This window comes from Petaurus breviceps, unplaced genomic scaffold (assembly GCF_028583685.1).
Source record: "Petaurus breviceps papuanus isolate PSGF00001 unplaced genomic scaffold, PetGlider_PUasm1.0 419, whole genome shotgun sequence".
NCBI lineage: Eukaryota > Metazoa > Chordata > Mammalia > Diprotodontia > Petauridae > Petaurus > Petaurus breviceps.
The window spans coordinates 3,401,304-3,424,062 of NW_027186324.1; the positions used below are offsets into that span (position 1 = coordinate 3,401,304).

General features: G+C 36.5%; 1 protein-coding gene across 1 annotated transcript in view; it reads right to left on the reverse strand.

Moving 5' to 3' along the window:
• Positions 1-693: 693 nt before the first annotated feature.
• RNF149 (ring finger protein 149) overlaps positions 694-22,759 on the reverse strand; it is a 22,978-nt gene continuing 912 nt past the window's right edge. Inside the window, exons 2-7 of the mRNA XM_069100517.1 lie at positions 10,064-10,314; positions 9,487-9,555; positions 7,672-7,754; positions 5,116-5,212; positions 3,249-3,444; positions 694-1,442 (exon numbers count right to left, since the gene is read on the reverse strand). Of these exons, the coding sequence (XP_068956618.1) occupies positions 1,399-1,442; positions 3,249-3,444; positions 5,116-5,212; positions 7,672-7,754; positions 9,487-9,555; positions 10,064-10,314 (740 nt within the window). The 3' untranslated portion in view covers positions 694-1,398. The remainder of the gene's footprint in view (positions 1,443-3,248; positions 3,445-5,115; positions 5,213-7,671; positions 7,755-9,486; positions 9,556-10,063; positions 10,315-22,759) is intronic.

Sequence of the window (22,759 nt, forward strand, 5' to 3'; positions counted from 1 at the left end):
TCCACCCTAACATTCAACTACCTGGCAGCAGGAACAAAGTAGATACATAAAACCATAGTTGAATTCTCTCTTGTCTTCTGAGTAAATTCAAAAGAAGTTCTCTCAAGATTCATAAGCCTGGTCCTAACCTACAATTGTCTTTCATATTGAGAAAAACAGATTTGTTAAGATTAATATTAAATAACTAAAAAAAAACACACACAGGAAAAAACGGGAAAACTAACTGCTTAATATTTTCACTCTCACCACTCAAAAATCACACATAAATTTTTTGCCTCAATCCCCCTCCCGTTTCCATTACCCCTTTGCCCTCATGATCATGTCTGGTTTTAAAGGTAGGCAAACTAGCATAAGAATTATGAAGATCTTGATTATAATAAGATAGATGGGCAGGGCATGGTGATCCCTGTGGCTGGGAGGATAAGATTGGCAGAGCTCTTGAGTTCAGGAGTTCTGAGCTACAGCATGGCTAAAGCTGACCAGGTATTAGACCAAGTCTGACATCAATATGTTGAGGCCCCACGATTAGAGGACCACTAAAATGCCAAGGGAGGAGAGGAACCAGCCTGTGTCAGAAAAACAGAGTAGCTTAAAGCTTCTGTGACTTATTAAGTGATCCTGTCTCAAAAACCAACAACATAACGGATATTTTTGCTTAATTTCCCTTAATGGAGCACAGAAAAAACTCATTAGTGAGGTAGAAGAGAATCTAAAGTGTTTATTTTTATTTATAGAAAATTTTGTCCACAACATTTTTTTCCCACTGCAGCAAGATGTCACGTTCAAGGAACAGGAAAAAAATATATATTGTAGCTAGTGTTTTTTACAATCTCAAACAGTAAAAGAAAATAAACTATTTCTAGTTAAGTTCTAAATTATTTACATATAAGACACACATAGACAATAGTGTTATGAACTTCTCATCTTTGAACAAGATTCCCTAAACCTCTAAAATGTTTCCTCCAGGGAAAACATTTAATTACACAATACCACCATCAAGATATATATCAAAATAAATTGTGCTTATTCTTAAATCAACTTTCAGAAAAATAATATTTCTTATACTTTTACTATTGTGTTATTTTTTAGAAACGATGACATCAATATTTACATTAGTTTCTTTCTTAAGTTACAGTTTCTGTAACAGTCTAATATGACAAAATTCTTCCAAACAAAAAATGCATTTTCAGCAGGTCAACATGAAGACTAATTAAAAACCATTCCTTTTTAAACAAAATATCTTAGCCCTTTTACAATAAGAACTAGAAAAGTCTGAAAGATAAAAGAACATACATAATTTTTCCAATGTACAAAGTGTATGCTAATAAGATAAAAAAATAAAATGTTCTCTAATGCAGTCCAAAAAGCTGCTGTGAAGCTACTGAATGGAAACGTCCATTAGGAGCCAAGCTCTTCCTGTGGAGCATCGCTGTCATCTCTCTCTAAAAACAAAGTTAGAAAAAGAATACCATATCAGTCCATATTTACTGGAAGATAAGCACCAGTACACTTGCTGGTCTTGAGAACACAATCATTTAACTATTCAACTTGGTGTCTACTTATTCAGAAGAAAAATTATAGATTTTCTGAATCAACTTTTGAGTTTGTGAAAATAAGATCAGAGAAATGTTCTCCATCAAAAAAGAAATTATCTAACCCTTTAAAGGCTCTCACATGAATACCGTGAAACAAGGAAAGATCTGGGTGAATTGATGCAGAGGGCAGAGTGAGCAGGGCCAAGAAAACAACGGATACAAGAACTACAAAAACAGAAATGGAAACAACCATACACCAAAAACACAAGGAAATGCACTAAACTGTGAAGGACGAAGAGGACTCAAAAGGACTGAAAGAAGAAAGATTTATTCTGGGTTATTCCAACAGTGGGAAGCACAAAAAATCAGATTTCAGTTAAATCTGGAGGCAGAGGACTTTAGTTCTGTTACTTACTACCTATACATAACCCTGGTGAAGTCACTTAACCTCTCTGGCCTTCAATTTCCTTCTCTGCAAAATAAAGTCAGACTAAGAAGAATATCCTGTACATCCTCAAGGTTTCCTTTAAATGGCAAAAAATGAATTATCTAAATAATCACATAAAACAAAACCTTCTCCCCGCCCCCAGTAGAAGGAATCAAGCTTGCCAGATTTTTATTTTTATTATGGTAACTGCTAATTGTAAAGATTATAAAAAAATACATATTTCTCAGTATACCATTTTAAGTTTTCACAAAGTTATCATTACTAGGGCATAAAAAATAATAAATATAAAAAGCAGGTATAATAAATGCAACTTCTACAAACCATCTAAATCCACAGTTCTTAAAATGGCTTTTTTAAGCAAAAAAAAACAACATATATCCTATATATCATATCCTCAAACTTATAGTCATTACAGACAAATAATCAAATACATATATAGTTTAAAAATGTTACACTTACCCTTAGTATTTAAACAAAACTAAGTTATTAACAGGCAACAAATATCTCAAGCTGTTTTACATACTCTTACACACACACACCCATACACAGTATAGTGAGGTTTTAATAAATCTATGACGACTAATATGAAAATGTCTTGCATGACTGCACATGTATAATCTCTATCAAACTGTTTGCCTTCTCAAGGAGGGGAGATGGGAGGGAGAGGAGAATATTATATTGCATACAATTTTTTTTCAGAAATGTTCATTTCTGTTGGCAGGTAATTGAGAAAAAAATTAAATATAAATCAACGTGAACCCTTTTGTGGCTCTTGTAGTATGACCTTGCATTATTTCATATACGTCATTTCATATAAAGGAAAAACTTTTAAAGTAATCATTAAAACCTTCCGGAAATCTTCATCTCTGTACCTTATGAGATTTCCTCACTTAAGTGTTCAAGTGGAGACTGGAGAGGTAAATTAGTTATCCAATAGGGTGAGAGGCTATGACTTTTAAAATTTTCTTCCTTCTTCTCTATTCTGGGGTTTATTAGATAGTAATTATTTTTCTTTACCACAACTGTGGCTTAAATATCTAGCATACTTATATTTATGTATTTTCTTCATGTAAATTCCTATTTAACTTACTTTCTATATGATAGTTCATAAAATACAAACTGCTATTTACATTTTCTTGACATATTTTTGTATTTTCTTTCCTCACAATAAAAACATGTTCCCTTTCCCCCCAAGAAATGACTTCTAATATTTTCAAGGTGCCACAATGATATAGTACCATTTTACAGAAAGTATAACTACTTACCTAGTAATGCCGTATTTTCCCCTGTATCATCTTTAAAGCTGTTACACTGTAGCCCAGATCCATCTGTAGAAGATGATGGCAAACTGTTTACTTCATTTCTGTCTTCATCTTGTAAAGTGACACTCAAATTCACAATCGAAACACTACCAGGTATGGATTCTGGAGCTGTCATATCCTGTACATCCTCAAGATTTCCCTTAAATGGCATACAAATGAATTATCTAAGTAATCACATAAAACAAAACTTCCCCCCAATACAAGGAATCAAGCTTGCCAGAATTTTATTTTTATTATGGTAACTTCTATTTGTAAAGATTAAAAAAAATACATATTCCTCAGTATCCCATTTTAAGTTTTCACAAATTTATCATTGCTAAGGCATAAAAAATAATAAATATAAAAGCAGATATAATAAATGCAACTTTTACAAACCATTAATAATAATAATAATAAAAAAAGGAAATGTGAATACGAGAACCAATAGAAAAAAATAAGTGATGATGTCCCAAATGAGCAGATCAATGAACAAATCTCAGAAACATTAAGTAACTGTGGTCACAATGAAAACAATAAAACATACTCAAGCTTAGGAATTCAGATAAGGCAGTCTTCAAAAACACAGCTTACATTTTACTGGAGAGAGACAACATGCATATAATTATATAGAAAATTAATAGATAAATAAAAAAATAATTTGGAGAAGAGAGGTCATCAAGTAGGAGGGAGAAGAAAGAGGGCAAAATCAGAAAAGGTCTCATGAACAAGGTGACACTTGAATTGGACTCTTAAGTAAAACTACCCAAAGTGACAGAATCAGTGACTAGTTACAGACCAAAAAGAAATGTCCATAAGGAATTATATAAGGAATAAACAAGATTATAAGGGATAAAGTCTAACTATGTTACTCTCCTACTCAAACTGTGGTGGGCTCCCTATTAATCCTAGGAATTTATACTTTAAAATTCCTTTGGAATACACACCCTAGAAATGACTCCCTTTTACTATCTAGTCCAACTAACTTTCTTCCTATTCCTCACATATAACATTCCAAGTGTCATCTTTGTGTCTCTGCACTGGACATCAATCATGACCAGAAGTCATTCCCTTCTCACAATCAGACTCTTAGAATCCCAGGAGTTCTTCAAAACTCAGCTCCTGTCAAGTTTTACATTAAGTTTTTCTTCACCCAACCCCTCCAGCTACCTGCTATAGCTCCCCTACCCAATTATCTTTCATTTACTTATATATGTTGTATATTCCACTCCCAAACAGTGAAAAGGCTGGATTTTGTATTTATTCTCTATGTACCTATACCTTACTAAAGTCTTCCTTTTCTGAATATAGTTCTTTGAGATTAGCAATTTACACCATTAATTTATTTGTATCCCATGATGTAGGACAGTTCCTGGCACATGATAGATGTTTTAGTATATGCTTGCTGATTGATCACCTCTGTTACTGTAAACTTTGTATCATACCCATGTGTGTATATGCCTTATCCCTTCTATATTGAACTGCTTAAATTTCTTGAAAACAAGTGATTCATATTGAGTTCCTACTGCCTTAGATGGTATTTTGCACATGATGTTTAGAATGCTTGCTGAATTAAAAGCACTCACCCTAAGTCAGATAAGTTAAACATACTTAAGTAATTGTTTGATGATTACAAATAATACTAGTTGAGGATTATATCCTACCCTTGCCCAAAGTAATTTGTTTACATTTGGAATGTAAGTAGTCTTTCTTTTTGTGAATCATAGTGATTTAAAGAGATCTCTTATACACTTCTCCCTCTATTTAGGACCAAAATAAATATAGTGGGTAATAATTGGATGGAAAATTGAACTTAAATAAAAATTTAACTAACCCAGTATCCTAGGGCTTTGATGACATCAAGTTTACACATTGGACAAGTTCGGTGGTCCAAAAGCCAAGGGTCAATGCATGTTCTATGAAAAACGTGCCTAAAAAAATCACAAGTATGTGTTAACATTTCAAAAGAAAAACACTTTTTAAAAGAATGCAGACTGCTACCTCCTTATCATCCTACCAAAGTTATTTATAGTAAAAATAAATTCAATCATCAACCTATTAAACCATTCTAAATCTTCTGGGTTACATATTAGAAAGTACAATGTAAGAAATAAAAGGAATTTCTTCATACTACAAGATAATGTTATTCAAAATACTCAACAAGAAGCTTCCACTTGGGGTAACAGCAAAAAAAAACCTCCCTAACTGTACTGTCAAATGAATTCTTTCCTTTGTATGATATATTTTCCTTATTTGATAAAGTATTTTTTAAAAATCCTTAAAAGCTTTGTCAGAAGATCTAATAACTCAATGCATATTCAATTATAACATGTTATAGTATAATTTAGCTCTTGATATCCTTTCTCATTTCCAAACACATTAAAAGGAATACTTATTTAATTAATAATGAAAAATAATGGGATTAAATACTCTATAAAAGAACACATCTTAGGTCACTTTAATTTTATTACTCAATTTATATATTATGTCAAAAACAGAGATAAATTCCACTATAAATATATTACCTTCATTTCTGGTATATGGCATTAAAAGGAGAGTTCCACTAAATAAAATGCTACAGAACTGAAAGAGTTTAATGTAATGGACTAAGTGCCTTATTAAGTTATTTGCTTAAGTATAAGAAGAAAGCAATTTTATTTTTCTCATTTGTTTTATTACTTTATGAAAGATGAGATAAGGTAGAAAAGTTATGTTAGGAAAAAAAAGTTAGCAGGCATGCTAATTTAAATATTCCTCTAGACATAGGGAATAACTAAGAATGTGTATTGTAAACATGGTATGAATTGATGACAAGGTACAGGACTACATTAGGAATTAATTCAAATCCCCAGTCAAGAACTTGCTACTTAATCTGAGTATTTAATTGACTTCCTATCGTGCTAGTAGTCACTTTCTGTAAGAGAGGCTGAAGCTGGTGGATCATTTCAGTTTGAGAATCCTGAGCTGTACTAGAACTAAAGCTGTCTTCACCAAGTCTGACATTCACTTGGTGCGCCCTTGGGAGGAAAGGGTGACCAATCAGCCCAAGGAGTAGTAAACTGGCCCACACTGGGAAAACAGAGTGGGTAGAAACTTCTACTATCAAGAATGAAGGCTGTGAGTAACCACTGTACCAAATCTTGCCAAATAAGTTAAGAGACCCAGTATCCTTTTCACCTCAATTTCCTCCCCCTGCCAACAACAACAAAAAAATCCCATATAGCCCTCCAGATTATTACTCTCTAAAACTTCAGGTAATCCAAATACTACTCAATGCAAATCAAGAACTATAGATTTAAGCTCAGTTGTATTCAAATAACTATACATCAGTTTGGTTATGATAATATTTGCTCCCATCTCACTCAAAGATACTTAATTTTTATTTTAACAAATAACTATGAAGCACTTTGAGAATGCAAAGTAAAATATAATTATATAATAACCTGCTATATACCTTGAAATTATAATTAAACAGGAAAAAGACTTCTAGCAGGCTACAATTTCTTTTCAAGATAACACCTCATGCTGACCAAAAAGTTCTTTTAAAGGAGCGCATAATTAACTTCTTTTTCAAAATCATCATGATTTTCCAACACTGACAGTTGTTATAGGTGTAATGACAAAGGAATTTTATAGTTAGGGAAAAAACTACAGCAGCAGTATAGTTTATTTCCCTCATCTCTAAATAGAATCTAGTATAATGGTACAAAAGTTTCTTATCACCAGCCTCTTTGGTTCTCTCTTTTGCAATGTTCTAGCATTTACCACTACACATCCACTTGACTTCTCCTTACATCCTTGCTTTCTGTGTTTCTGATAACACCCACTCTTGCTGTAGTATCTCTTTTGGAACACTTTTTGTTAGCTGCCGATTAAAATAATAACATTAAGGTAGATGGTTCAGTATGGTCTTCAGGGCCTAGGATCCAAAGGACATGCTCCTCAGCAGCAATAATCTCCTATTTCTATATTTCTAGGTCATCTGGTTCTTTAAGTCAAACAAGAGGATTGGAAATAGGGTCCAATCAAATACACAACGTGTATACATACATACATGCATGCTTGGGTATGGACAAAAGTTCACTGATAGCTTTAAGGACCTACAATTCTAAATACATTACAATGATACCTTAGCCATCAAAAACAATCTATACCTATATATTATACTATGTACTGGACTTAAGTCTTAATAATACTCGAATCTGCATGCTAAGGAAAATACTTTTAAAGTGATACTGCAAGTTAAAGATATCACTAAAATTAGCTAAAGTAGTGTATGAAAGACAGAAGAATTAAAAGGAATTAATTTTATTAGAATTATTATTAATAAGCAAACCTTTCAACTAACAGTACTTAAGAGGGAAAACTGATAACAAAATAAGAAACATACTTGCATGGCAGAATTCTAACAATATCCTTTGGTTTATAATTTTCAATGCACACTGCACAATTTTCAGCATCAACATCAATTCCCTGTAGGAGAAGAAGTACTTATAAATAGACTGCTAATAAAACAATAATGAATCACAAATTTATGTCATGTGAGCTAAAATACTGAAGATGAAAGACTATTGTCAATTTTTTTCATCACAAAGTTATTATATAAATAAAATGGATGAAAAGAAAAAATCCATGCCAGTCCACCAAAGCTGTATAAATAATCTAATCAATTTTCATGTTCTAAAGAGGACATAAATGACAATCTGGCTTGCTTTTTTTTTTTTTTTTTGCTTTTTGGAGGGGAGAAGAGGGCAATTGGGGTTAAGTGACTTACTCAAGGTCACGTGGCTAGTTTTTGTGTTAAGCGTGTGAGGTCAAATTTGAACTCAGGTCCTCCAGACTCTAGGGCCGGTGCTCTATTCACTGCGCCACCTAGCCGCCCCCTTGTTTATATTTTTACATCTCCTTTTTTGAAATGTCACCAAACAAGGTAAAAATATTATCAAATTCCAGTTTTATTTTAATCAATTCCCACCCACACACCCCAATCAACTTAACATTCTTTTTAGAACACTAAAACACAACTCCTTAAACTATCTTCCTTGACCATTTCATAGTGAAAAACAAATTCCACCAACTTCTGAAGGGCAGGAAGGACACTGTGCATGATCATTCTTTTAAAAACTTTTTGTTTGTAGAGAAACAAATATATCAAGAAAATGTTTTCCATTTTTCCATACCATCTAAAAAATACTGATCAAATTTACTTTTTTTACATTTGCTTACAAAAAGTATAATGGAGTAAAATCACAAGTAGTATTTACGTATTTGTTTTTATTATAAGAAGTTATAAGGTAATAATCACCAACAGCAATAACACTGAAAATGGTTTTTAAATATTTTTATCTCAAATATATTTCATACTAACTATCAATATCTAATCCAGGACACCGCCCAAGCATCACCTATTGAGTCTCTACGGTGCTTTAATCCCTTAAACAGATTAGTGGAAGCTCCACAAGCTTTTTTAAGGCAATCTCATTCTGGTTCTGTTGGTCTGATATCCAGGTAGGGAGGAAGAGATGCAGGGGAGACAATGTTTAATAACTCGCTGCAAGATAATAGAACTGGAAAGTCATTACAACAAATGAAATTAGTGTTGCATAAATCTGTAGAATGTAATGGTATTTACATAGCACCAATGTATCCAGAACAAAAAAAAAAACCTGCCATAGAGGCATGGTTTGTTTTTTATGTGCACAGGGATCCATTAACTTTTTAAAAGAAATTTATCTCTTAGTAATCTGAAGTAGTGAGAGAGATGAGAGTTCACAGAATATCATTTCTCAAAGTCACTTTTAAAGTTGATATTATTTTGAACTTAGATTGGTCATGAAAATGTCTGTTTTTAAGTTTTAAAATGAAAACAAAACACAAAGAATACAAATATTCTTTTCCCAAAGTTAAGGGGGGAAAATATGTATGTATACATGTATAAACGTGTGTAAGCATGTATGTGTGTATATGTATAAGTACATAGGTATGCATGTATGTGCATATATATATATATATATGTATGTTAAGGCTGCCAGAATATTTAAACACTTATTTATAGACTTAAATTTTCTTCTGCAACTTGTTATTCGTCTATCCTAACTTCTACACACATTTCGTGTTTAAAAGATTAATGTTAAAAATGAGCCCAAACCCTCAGATGTATTTTTTTACACAAAAACACAAATAAACCAAAATCATTAGACATTACCTTGTCTCCACGCTTTACAGTATGAAGCTGAAGTTGCCCAATAGCTTTCTTTGTTTCTTTTCTATGGTTCTTTAGAAGAGAACATATTTGTAATTACTTGACTTTAAAATTAACTTTAGTGAAATATTATTTGAAATGTTTTAAAGAATTTAAATGTAATGAATTTTATGAATGTAGGAAACTCTTTCACCAATACAGATCAGAAGACTTTCTGTAATTTATAATGTCACTTAGTCTTTTTGTCTGTACCTTAGAATGACTGGAACAAAAAGACTGCACTAAAGACAATTTAAATGCCATCAACAAGGGACAAACCAAATCAAATGACCAAAATCAGATGAAATTATGATCTGCACCTAAAAATTACTTCATCTTCCAACAAGTAATTAGAGTAATTAAGGCTGAAATTTCTTTCTACAATGAACATAAGTACATCCAAATTAATAAATAATTCAAAAATATTTCCCCAAAGATCAAATAGTAATAGCATTATCATAAGGAATTTTTATTCTCAAATGAGTTCTAAATACTAAATGTCTTACTAAAAGTTTTTTAAAAGGTTATTAACCATAATTACCTGATTTCCAAACTGTGAACCAGCATAGAGGAAACGCTGTATGTAGTAAAATATTAGCCAGGCTAACGATATGATCATCATGGTGATGAAAGCAATAGCCACAAACACCACAGACTGACCGCTGATGAACTCCTGCACGTGGCGCGCGCCAACTTCTATGGTCATTCTAACTGGAATTCCTCTTTGCACTGTCCCCAAAATTTCTATTCCTTTTGGATAGCTAACCATAATTACCACTGTATTTCCTGTCCCTAAGGGGGGAAAAAAAAACATAGATCAATATTAAATATGCATAGTGTAGGTTAGATTTAACTATGAACAAGGTCACAAGGAGTTTACAGCCTATTAGTTAAGTTGTAGCTCTGCAACTTACTGCCCAGGTGACATTAGGTAAGTCACTTCACCACCTACGGAAGATGTGGATAATATTACTTGCATGACAAAGTGCTATCAAGGTAAACAAAAATGTATATAAAGGGCTTTGATAGAAATATAAAAGTATAAGATCTTTTATCTATAGGCTTATCCCATATTATGGTATCCAAAACCAGACTTATCTCTAATTACTCAAAATCCAATACATTCATTGAGTAGGCCAATTATGGGAAATACAAAGATGAATCAGGCAATTCCTGACCTCTAGGGTATTATAATCAAGTGTATGAGTATATGAAATATAGAAAATATGATATAATATGGAGAATATGATAAAGGTCCTAGGAAAGCCCAAAATGCTATCACATTAGCAGGGGTGAGGGAGGAAGAGTCATATATAGCATCACACATCACAGAAATTAGCATTTTAGTTGTGCCTTCACAAGTAGAAAATGAATTGGTCAAACTGGACATGGGAATTGGGAGAACAAAACAAGAAATGGGAATAATATGAATTAAGGTAGAAAGGAAGAGATGCTGAGTCCAGTTTGGTTGGAGTACTGAAAGGAGCCACTGAAAACCATAAATATCTGATAGGGATGTGAATGTCACATTGAAAAGTGCTACTGACAATGCAGTATAATCTAGAGGAAAGTGCTATGAGTTGGGAGAACTAATTTGTAATTCTACCTCTGTCCTAGCTAGGTACAGGACCTTGAATTGTAAATCATTTTTCACTTCTCTGTCTATCCTGTGATCTTCTTTTCCAATAAATCAGACTACAATAATACATGATTTCATACAAAGAACTTTGGAAGCAGTTGGGTGGCTTGACTTTTCAAAAGAGTAAATTCTTGAAACATGAAAGTACAAGCTACTCAATTCTTATGATCTGTCTTCTCTTTAATCACACTTTTGCATCATGTTGCTCTCTTCACAGTATAAACTCCTAGAAGAGCCAGACTTGTTTAACTCACATTATATTACTCTGTCCCTACCCTAACTGATAGATAGAAAGAAAATACCATTTACTCCTAATAAAGGAAGTTATAACTCTTCCACATATCTGGCATAGGAGGAAAAAGGGGTGAAAAAATCCCTGAATTTTGCTCTGAAATACTTTCCACATTTCTCCAGCTGTTAAACCTTTAAATATACTAGACATAATTTTGCAAAGAAACTAATTTATAGATAAACTTTAGACCTGCAAAGCACTAATAAAGTATAGTAGATATTTTGGGGAAAATGGAAATATGTACCATCCCAGTCCAAAAATATATCCTGGGAATTTTATACCTCTGACCTAACATTAACATTTTATTTTCAGAGACCTTTACAATACTCCTATCCCATTTCTGGGTCACTTTAAAAGAGGAACCTGCAGACATGGTTTATTTATTCAAATGGCACATACACATATATAACAGCAAACACTGCAGTGATTTACATATGTAATCTCATTTGACCCTCAGAACAACCCTATGTGAATAAGGAAATTGAGGCTGAGAGTATTTAAACTTCATATGAAATGCCCCTGGTCAGTAACACAGGTAGTAACAGTCTAACGCTGCACTGAAATGTCTTCTGGCTCCAAATCCAGCACTCTATCCACTAAGCTACCACCTTGCCTCAGACCTTGGGTAGCTAAGTTTTCTTATTATAAAAATAAAAGACCTTTCTCCACTGAAAGAAATGACTTCAAAGAACCCTACCGCCTCTAAAATTTTATGATTCAGTTTACCATTTAGGCCAAATCTTGACAAATTAAATTCAGATCTAGAGGTCAACTTAAAATTTAGAAACCAAACTAAATTTGAAATTTTAAGGGGAAAAAAAGGACCATGTTTAACATAAGTTCAATTCTTAAAAGAAATCTAGAAAAGACTCAGGGAAATGAATTGAATCTATCTGACCTGGCTCAGTGCACTAAAATGGATGGAGAAGCAAAATATTAAATTGTTAAAAAGGCTTTTACTGCCAATTTCAGATGTTTTCTTGGTTCTGGATTTATTTCTATTGATATAGTTCTCAAAAATCCAAAATACAACCAATTTATTCAGAACTAATTCAAAAATAGCTGAGAGCTGGGGAAGGAGGAAAGAAACCTGCAAGGCAGTAAATTTAAAATTCTCTCTCTTTTTCACCTCACTTTCTTCTGCTAAAGGACCTAAGGAACAGCTTTTGTTGTTGTTTTTAATACAAGAAAGACCAAAAGTAGAGGGAGGGAAAACCTGAAACAAATGGACAGGATAATTAACTCTCTCCTCTCAATGTTGAACAGAGGAATTAGCAATAAGTTTGTCAAGTTAGATCCCAATTGGTGAGAATCAACAATTCTCCTGAGGTGATCATGCTACTTAAAAATTACACGGTGGCGGCGGCTAGGTGGCGAAGTGAGCAGTGCTGGCGGTGGAGTCAGGAGGCCCTGAGTTCAGATGCGGCCTCAGACACGAAACACAAAAAAACTAGCCGTGTGACCTTGGGCAAGTCACTTAACCCCAATTGCCCTGCCTCCCCCCTCCAAAAAGCAAAATAAAATAAAATAAATTTTAAAAAAATTACACAGCGGCTGGAACCAATTACCATATTTTACATAATTATAATTTTGAATAGCTCAAATTTTGTGAACACAGTAGATTCATTATGTTTCAGTCCAGTTAGGGAGAAATTCTAAAATTTCTCATTTTGTTTTCCCAAATTGAGTACAATCCTACCTAGTTTAAAATGTGTTACTTATTAAAATTTTTTTAATCAACTAGGGGTCACAATGGAAAGAGCCCTAGCCCTGTAACCAGGAAGATCTGAGTTCAATTAGGCCAAAGACACTTACTATGTGACCCTGAGCAAGTCATTTGACCTCTGTCTGTTTTCTCATCTGTAAAATTACAATAGCACCTACTTAACAGCATTGTTGTGAGGATTAAATAAGATGTGTAAAGTGCTTAGCACAGTGCCTGGCACACAGCAAGGACTGTAGCTGAGGAACATTTCAGACCTGAAAATGACTTGTTACTAAATCTATGTCTTCAGTAAAAACTTATTTCAGTACTTCATGGATATAACCTCGACAGTGTATAATATCTAGGTAAGTAAACACTACAAAGCCAGAAAGGCTGCCAGTTTTAGTTAGGCCTTGAAAACCAGCCTAAGATACTGCATCTTGTTTCCAGAAACTAAAAAACTCTCAACAATAGGGGTGAAAATATAAGACTTCCCTTCTAAAGGGATCCATAACTTTAGGTCAGGAATGACAATTAACACTTTCAGATGTAGCCACTGTTATGATTTTTTAAATTGTTCTTCTTACAAAGGAAGGTTCTATTAGGAAAGGAGTGAGACTCACTGTGAGATACAGTGATATTTAAAAGCACATCACTATCAATAAAATATTTAAAAAGAAAAAAATGGAGTCTCTAAAATAAGCGTTAGACCCAGACATCTGCTGCCTATGCTGGTACTAAAACTATGACACTCTTATTCTTCCCTAAATGCAAAAGTTTCTTTTCAATGTACAGCATTTTTTTCATTTGTAAAACAAGAGGCAGAAAAAAAAAAGAGTTTTAATTTGGAAAATTACAAATTTTTAAAGGACTAAAATATCAGACTGGCCATAAAACAAGAACCTCTATTGAGGGGGAGTGTGAAAACACAAAGTATCACAGATCAGAGGGAAATACCACCTGAGTTGTTCTAGCCCCCAAATTAACCTTTTTTGTGATATATACCCTTTCAGCAGTCTGGTAAAACTCTTAGAACAATGTTTGTAAATACATATAATAAAACACATAGGATTACAAAGAAAACCAATCATACTTTAGAATTATCATAACAAAAAAAAATTGGGGAGGGGGGCACCAGACAATCGGAGTTAATTATGCCTAGGGTCACACACCTAGTAAGTGTGAAGTATCTGAGGCCAAATTTGAACTCAGGTCCTCCTGACCTCAGGGCCACCACCTAGCTACCCCTATCAAAATATTTTTTATAATATTAATGGATTCCAGGTTAAAAACTTCTGTTCTAGTCCAACCCCCTAATTTTACAAATAAGGAAACTGAGTCTCCGAATATGGTGCCCATTTCCTGACAAAGAGGGTAATGGATTTAAGGTAAAGAATGAGGTATGTTTTTAGATGTAGATAATGTAGGGAATTGTTTTGCTTATGTATGTTAAAAAGGTGGTGTTTTTCCTTGGGGGGAGGGAGGTAGGTAGGAGGTATGAAAATAAAAATACTTGTTGATGGGGAAAAAAAAAACTTCCTGTACACACAGTAGAAAATTATTTTCACTTTTTACTTAAAACAAAATGTAGATCTTTCAGTCTGTAAATTCTTTTTTTTTATTCTTTTTCATTTTTCAAATGCTTTATTAATGTCTGATTTACATCATTCATTTCTGCCAGATTTTGAGTTGCAAATTTTCTACCCGTTTTCTCCCTACCCACCATGCCAAAATAGCCGTCCTACAGGATATCCCCTCCTCCAATCTGCTCTCTCCCTTATCTTCTCCCATACCCCTTTCAACTTTTCCAGTAGGGCATGGTGGATCTCTATGCCCCAGTGCCTGTATATCTTATTTCCCAATTACATGTAAAATAGTATTAATAATATTATATATATTTTAAAACTTTGAATTCCAGATTCATTCTCCTCCTCCCTTGTCACCCACCCTTACTGGGAAGATAAGCAATTCAGTATAGGTTGTACATGTGTAGCTAATGCAAAACATTAACATAGTAGATATATTGTAAAAGACTGACTATATTTCCCTCCCTCCTATCCCACCTCCCACTTGTTCTATTCTCTACTTTGATCCCGTATCTCTTCAAAAGTGGAAGCTTCCAACTTCCCTCCCCCCAGCCTGCCCTCCCTTCCATCATCCCCCCTCTCATCCCCTTCCCCCCTACTCTCCTGGAGGGTGAGATACCCTCTTTAGTGTGTATTTCATTCCCTCCCCAAGCCAAATTCAATAAGAATAAGGTTGACCCATTCCCTTTTGCCTTCCTATTCTTCCCCTCCATTGTAACCCTTTTCCCTTGCCTCTTCTACATGAGATAGTTTACCCCATTCTGTCTCTCCCCATCTCCTCTCATCATATTCCTCTCTCACCTCTTAATTTCCCCTTTTAAGTATCATCCCTTCCGATTAACTTGGTCCTGGGCCCTCTACCTATGTATACCTGTAAACATGTATGTACACGTTCACATACGTATTCATATGCCCATATACCCTTATATATAGACATATATATATATATATTCCCTTCAACAATTTTCATACTGAGAAAAGTTTCATCAGTTACAATTTTTGTTTTTCCATGTAGGAATGTTAATAGTTCAACTTTGATAAGTTCCTTATGATTTCTTTTCCCTGTTTAACTTCTCTTGCTTCTTGTATCTGAATGTCAAATTTTCTATTCAGCTCTGGTGTTTTTATCAAGGATGCTTGAAAGTCCTCTATTCCACTGAATGACCATATTTTCCTCTAAAACATGATACTCGGTTTTGCTGGGTAGGTGACTCTTGGTTTTAATCCCAGCTCCTCTGACCTCCGGAATATCACATTCCAAGCCCTTCAATCCCTCAGTGTAGAAGCTGCCAGATCCTGGGTTATCCTGATTGTGTTTCCACAATATTTAAATTGTTTCTTCCTGGCTGCTTGTAATATTCTCTCCTTGATCTGGGAATTCCGGAACCTGGCTATAATATTCCTAGGAGTTTTCTTTTTGGGATCTTTTTCAGGAGGTGATCGGTGCATTCTTTCAACCTCTATTTTGCTCTCTGGTTCTAAAACATCAGGGCAGTTTTCCTTCAGAATTTCTTGGAGGATGATTTCTAGGTTCTTTCTTTGATCATGGCTTTCAGGTAGTCCAATAATTTTTAAATTATCTCTTTTGAATCTATTTTCCAGGTCAGTGGTTTTTCCACAAGATATTTCACACTGCTTTCTATTCTTTCATTTGTTTGGATCTGTTTAACAGCATCTTGATTTCTCATAAAGTCATTGGCTTCCATTTGCTCCAATCTAATTCTGAAGGAATGATTCTCCTCAGAGAGCTTTTGAGATTCTTTTTCCATCTGGCAAATTCGGCCTTTTAAGGTATTCTCCTCATTGCCGTTTTGAGCCTCTTTTGCCATTTGAGTTAGTCTATTTTATAAGGTGTATTTTCCTTAGTCAGGCTGTTGACTCTCATTTCGTAATTTTCTTGCATTGTTCTCATTTCTCTTCCCAATTTTTCCTCCACTTCTCTTATCTGCTTCTAAAGGTCCTCTATGGCCTGTAACCAGCTCGTATTTTCCTTTGAAGCTTTTGGTGCAGGAGTTCTGACTTCACTGTCTTCCTCCTGTTCCATGCTTTGATCCTTTTTGTCCCCAAAATAGGAGTCTAATGTTGGGTTCTTCTGTTTGCTTTGTTTCCTTTGCATGGCCATGTTGCTACATAATTACTTGACTTTTGGGCTTTTTGCCACAGTAGGACTCTGCTACCAGACAGGGGATCTTCGTACCAAATGCTGGGGTTTTCTCAGCTGCAGGAGGTATTAGTTGGGTGCCTTTAATGAAGCCTCCACATGCTCTGGCAAGCTGGACACACCCCAGAACCTCCACCCTAGACTGCAATCCAGATCCAAGCAGATTAAAGGAAGTACAATTACCCCTCAGACTGGTTGCTTGGTCCCCCTACACTCTGCAGGCCAGGAGCTGAAGCTGCTGCGTGGGAGCGTGGCTCCTCCAGTGCCTTCTCGCCCAAAAGCCAACACATTTCCAACTACTGGGTCCCAAAGGCCACAGTGCACTGACCTCTCACTTTGTCCTTAGCATCTATGTGTTGATAATTCTGGGCCACCACAGGTGCTAGTGATCTGGAGTCCCTCCAGCCGGTGGCTTGGCAGGCCCGCCCTGGGGCTAAAACCTTTGAGTGGGGTTGGGCTAGGCTCCCAGAGCACTGTGCTGGCCAATTCCTTCGGGCATGCCGGGCTGTCCTCGGAGGGAGGTTAGTTTCTCTGTGTCATTTTGTGGGTTCTGTAGCTCCAGAGTTTGTTTAGAGTCCCCTTTTACGTGAATTGGGGAAGGGGGAAGCTGAAGCCTCAGGGAGGTCCTGCTTCTACTCAGCCATCTTGACTCTGCTCCCCCCTCCCCCCAGTCTGTAAATTCTACTAGTCAATAGTTGACAAGCATTAAGCACCAAACTTTGACAATGGGGATACAAATACAAAAAAAAAAAAAAAAACCACAATTCCAGTCTAAATAAAGAAGACAGTGCAAAAAATGAAGCTAGGGGGCAGGGAAGTAACAAAAAAAGAAGGCATTGTGGTGAAGTCCCAAAGTGGTACAGTCAAGTGGGAAATGAGATGTCTATGCTGAGCCTCCTCCTTAAATGGATGTTTGGAATTTAATTCTTGAAAGCAGGTAACAAGCTTCAGAAATTTTTATGTTCCCATAGTACTACCTACGTTTCAAAGCTGACAGGGACCTAGAAGATCAGCCAACCCCAACCCCATTGTTTTACAGATGAGGAAAACAAGGCCCAGAAAAGTCATATGAGTTGCCCAAGATCACACAGCTAATGAAGGGCCTGTTAGAGCTAGAATTATGGCTTGTATATGCTAAATGATCAATACCACTTGAAAGAACAAATCTGAATTCTCCTATATGGCCACAAGATTTGAACAGAATTTGGTCAGCAGCTGTAGGATCACTGGGTTTAGTGGCCAAATGTTGTAGAGAGAAGAGTAAAGAATTACTGAACTTGGTGGTCAGAATATTAAGATATCTGATGCTGCCATCTGAGCCAGTTTTTTTTATCTGTAATGTGGAGATCAATTAAAAATAACACTATCTGATTAATAGGGTTGTTGTAAAGAGAAATTAAGTGAGATAATGTATAAAAGCTATGTATAAAAGTGAGCTATTTGTAATAGAGCATTAAAACTAAGAGAAAAGAATGAAAGATGAGATGAAGACTTTATGCTAAAATCAGGACATCATCCTGTGGGTCCATGACGTCACTCTGCCATCCTTTTATTCACAGAATCCTGTAACCCTAAAATGTCCTCCTAAATGATTTTACAAAGACAGCTAATCCAACCTCAAAGTTATAGCGGTGGGATTGGGGGTGAGGTTGGAGGACTAGGAGACCCTGAGAAGTTAGGAAACTTCTTGCTGAAGGATACGAAACTATTCCAATTCCATATGCAGCAGGCGAAAACCAGTCCCTGCCTAAAGGAACTTACACTGTACTTGGAGGCTACACTACTCACAGTTAAGTAAATAGGAAATATTCACAAAGTAAATACAAAGTGCAGACAGACAGTGTGGTGTGATGTAGTGATGAGAATGGACTCAGAAGAACAGACAAATATTTCTACAGATCCTAACTAGCTGTTATGATCTTGGGCAAATCATCTACCTTCTCTCAGCTCCAGTTTCCTCACATGGGTACTATAACCCTGAGATCCCTTCTAGACCTAATTCTGTGCTTCTGTACATACACGGTGTCCTAGGCCAGACTTAATCATTTAGGCTGATACTGGTACAAAAAGAGACACTAGTAAGCCCTAGCAGGTGAAGGGTATTCCACAAGGACAGGCACTGAGAACCTCTTAAATTGAATCAGCTAAGCAAGTCCCATTTCAATCTACCAGCCAAGCATCTGAGGGCCCTTCCAGTTCCTTGAGGTTTATTTGTACTCAGGTGATGAAGAAGTGAAGTCAACCATCTGAACTCTCTTTTTTTTTTTTTTGCCTTTTGGAGGGTTGGGGTTAAGTAACTTGCCCAAAGCTACACGGCTAGTTTTTTTGTGTTAAGTGTCTGAGGCCAGAACCGAACTAACTCTGAGGTCTGAGGTCCTCTCGACTCTGGGGCCTGCGCTTTACTCACTGCGCCACCTAGCCACCCGACCATCTGAACTCTTAGTCCCCAAAGCAAAGCAAGTCTCAAAGTATGTCTCAATACCTTTTAAGGAAAAACCAGCCTAACCTGCATAGGGAAGAAGGGGTGTTAACCTATTGCTACTACCACCCAATGTAACTGGTTTTTATTTTTTTGCAGGGGGAGCCCTAGCAAAGTGTTGTGAGAATCAGAAATGATCCCATTTTGGAGGTGGTGATTTAACTCAACTTTGAAGGAAGCAGTCTAGCTGGTTAGAAGAAAAGTCTGGATTACAACCCAGATAGCTTAACTGTCTCATCCAGCAGTCATTACATTGCTTCCCTATCTCTACCATGCCCAGCTGGTATTTTTCCACTGTCTCCATCCATATAATTAAACGCAAAAAGTCAAGATTCCCCCCAAATTCTAGTCCCCTATTACCAACTAGGCAATTTCCACCTTGATCTTTGGCCACTGCTTCACTCAACATATTTGTAATTATTGACATTTTCTCTCCTCCATTCCTCTACCCAAACAACTTCTTCCTCCTGATTTTCCTACTTCTCATTCCCAAAGTCACCCAGGCTCAAAAAGTGGGTTCAGTACTTCCTCTGTCAAATTACATTCAAATCAATACTACTTCCTATTCATTCTTTTTCCCCCTTCCCATTCAATTCCTACCTCCACTACCTTAGATACTATTACTACTTCATGTTTAGACTACTGCAACTGACCTTCAAGCTTCCAATTTCCAGTTCACCTCCCAGAGCACATAGAGTCTAAAACTCCTTAATTTGGCATTCAAGGCCCAGTTCAAATACCATCTCCAATAACAATGACAATCCCATCAGAAAATGAATCTTTTAATGGTTACAAGGGAGGGCTTCTATAGATAGGAGAAGTTAGGGGAGTAATAATAGAGATGGAAAACATAAAACACTAAAAAAATATATACGGAGTGGCTAGGTGGCGCAGTAAGTAAAGCACCGGTCCCGGAGTCAGGAGGACCCAAGTTCAGTTCCAGACTTAGACACTTAACACCCACACAAAAAAAGTAGCCGTGTAACCTTGGGCGAGAGGGGGCAGGTAGGTGGCACAACGAATAGAGCCGTGGCCCTGGAGTCAGGAGGACCTGAGTTCAAATGCAGCCTCAGACACTTGATCCTAGCTGTGTGACCCTGGGCAAGTCACCTACCCCCAACTGCCTCGCTAATAAGTAAATGAAATCAGAGTTAAAAAATATATATACACAAGAGCAAAAAATTGAGAAGGGGCCACAGACAAGCAAGATAATTTATTACTACTTTGTTAAATTTACTATGCACTTTAAAAAACATGGAAATAAGAACTGTCACATATGTAAGCCTACAGACTGAAATATTCATGTTTAAGTTTACAATAAAAAGATCATTTTTTTAATTGTTTCCTTTCTATGAATTCTATTGTTTATACTTAACAAGTTTGAGTGGGCACACCTCATGTTTATTTATGAATGAGTTATTTTTCCTACCAAAGAGTAATAACTCCTGACCACAAGGGCCAAATGTTGTTTCATAGTCTGCATCCCCTATTATGCCAAGCATATAGGATGGCTATTCAATGAACTGAATGGTTACCAAGCTACATGGTTTATGTACTAGCCTCCTATACTTATCAAGTCAGATCACTATGCCTAAAAATCACAAAACTGTGAATACTTTTTGACCCAGCACTCTGACCCACTTTAAGTCCCATATCCCAAAAAGAACAAAAAAAAAAAAGGGACCCATTTGTTAAATATATATACATACATACACACACATAAATACCAGTTCTTTTAGAGGTGGCAAAGAACTGGAACCTAAAGGGGATGTCTATCAATTGGAGAATAGCTGAACAAATTATGTTGTGTGAATGGAATAGAATATTAGTATACTGTAAGACATGACAGAAGAAATGGTATGAAAATAACCTGGGATGTGTTAGTTTGTATAACGTGATGCTGAACTCCGGGCCATTTACACAGCAGAAAGTTAGAAAGACTTAAGAACTCTGAATAATTTAATGACAAACCAAGATTCTAGAAGATCTCCAATGAAGCACACTACCCAACTTCTAAGAGGCAACACATTCAAGGTGCAGACATACATTCTTTGACAGAGCTACTGTACAAAAAAGTCTTCTCCCAAAAGAGGTAAGGAGAAGGGGAAAAGGAAGGAAAGAAGGAAGGAAGGAAAAAAGGGAGGGAGGGAAGGGGCGAGGGAGGAGGAAGGAAATTAATGGAAACGTTTTTGAAATGCACAATACAGAAAGTCTGAAGAAATCACAAACAAGCATGACAGCTTTGAAGGTAACATTCAAATATATACGCAAAACGAAAAGCGAACTATACATAATAAGGAATTTTCTATTTCAAGTACAATTTCCTCTACAATCTACTGTGTATCTAAGAAAGTGTTTGTTTTAGTTGATGTGCTAAATTCAAGATAGAATGTCTTTAAAGTAAACAGTCTAACACTGGGAGACAAGTGCTTCTGTCTGTGTAGATATTCCATGAGGCTCCAAATTCTAATTTCTTAACTGTAATAAGAGTTGACTAGAAAATGATTATTGCTGACTTTTGTTAAGCATCCTGCTCAAAAATGCTCAATCCTTTGTTCACCTATGCTCCTTTTCTCTCCCTTCTCCATCTGCCTCCACTTTCTCAGCCAAATTAGCGGGCTGAAAGATGGAGTCTGTAAGCTTGATTCCTTCACAGAACCACTGGTGCAAGACCTTACAGGGCAACGAAAGCATGTTTAGTTCTAAAGGGAGGCAGTTTGGACGGCTCATGTCGGCCTGCCTTTTCTAGACCCGTTCTCTCCTCTCCAAGAAGCCTGGGACAAAGGTTTGCGGCTGCACTCTGAGTCCGATACTTTGTATCCTCGCACCCTCTCCCTTGGGTTTCAACAACTTTCGCTAACAAGACCAGCGCTGGCAGGAAGCCGCGGCTGTGTCCTTCGGTGCCAGACCGCTCGGGCAGTCCTCTGGGCACAGCCCTTTCCTCATCATTTTTAAATGCACAAAATTAAATACTATGACTTACAAAGGAAACCGATTATAATGAAAGTTACCCAAATATGTGTTTTGGGCATGTCGTGGGTTCGGGGTCGGAGGGCACTAGCTTCCGAGGCAGACGGGCCACTGTGGCAGTGAGGCGGCCCGGTGGCTCCCGCACTGGGCTTGAGGCTGACCGGATGAGAGTCGGCCCGCCACTCCCTGGCACCCGCCACTCCCTGGCACCCGCCTCAAGGGAGATCCATGAACTGTAGCTGTTCTTACTCCCTCCTCACGGCGCCAAGGTGAGCGAGCGCGGCCATCTGAAGCCGCTTTCCCCGGCTCAGCCCCGGCTCAGCTCGGGCCCTGGAGCCCGCACGCTCTGAGCCGCCAGAGCGCGGCCCGAAGGCGCCTCCCACGTTCACGGGCCGTGCGGCCCTG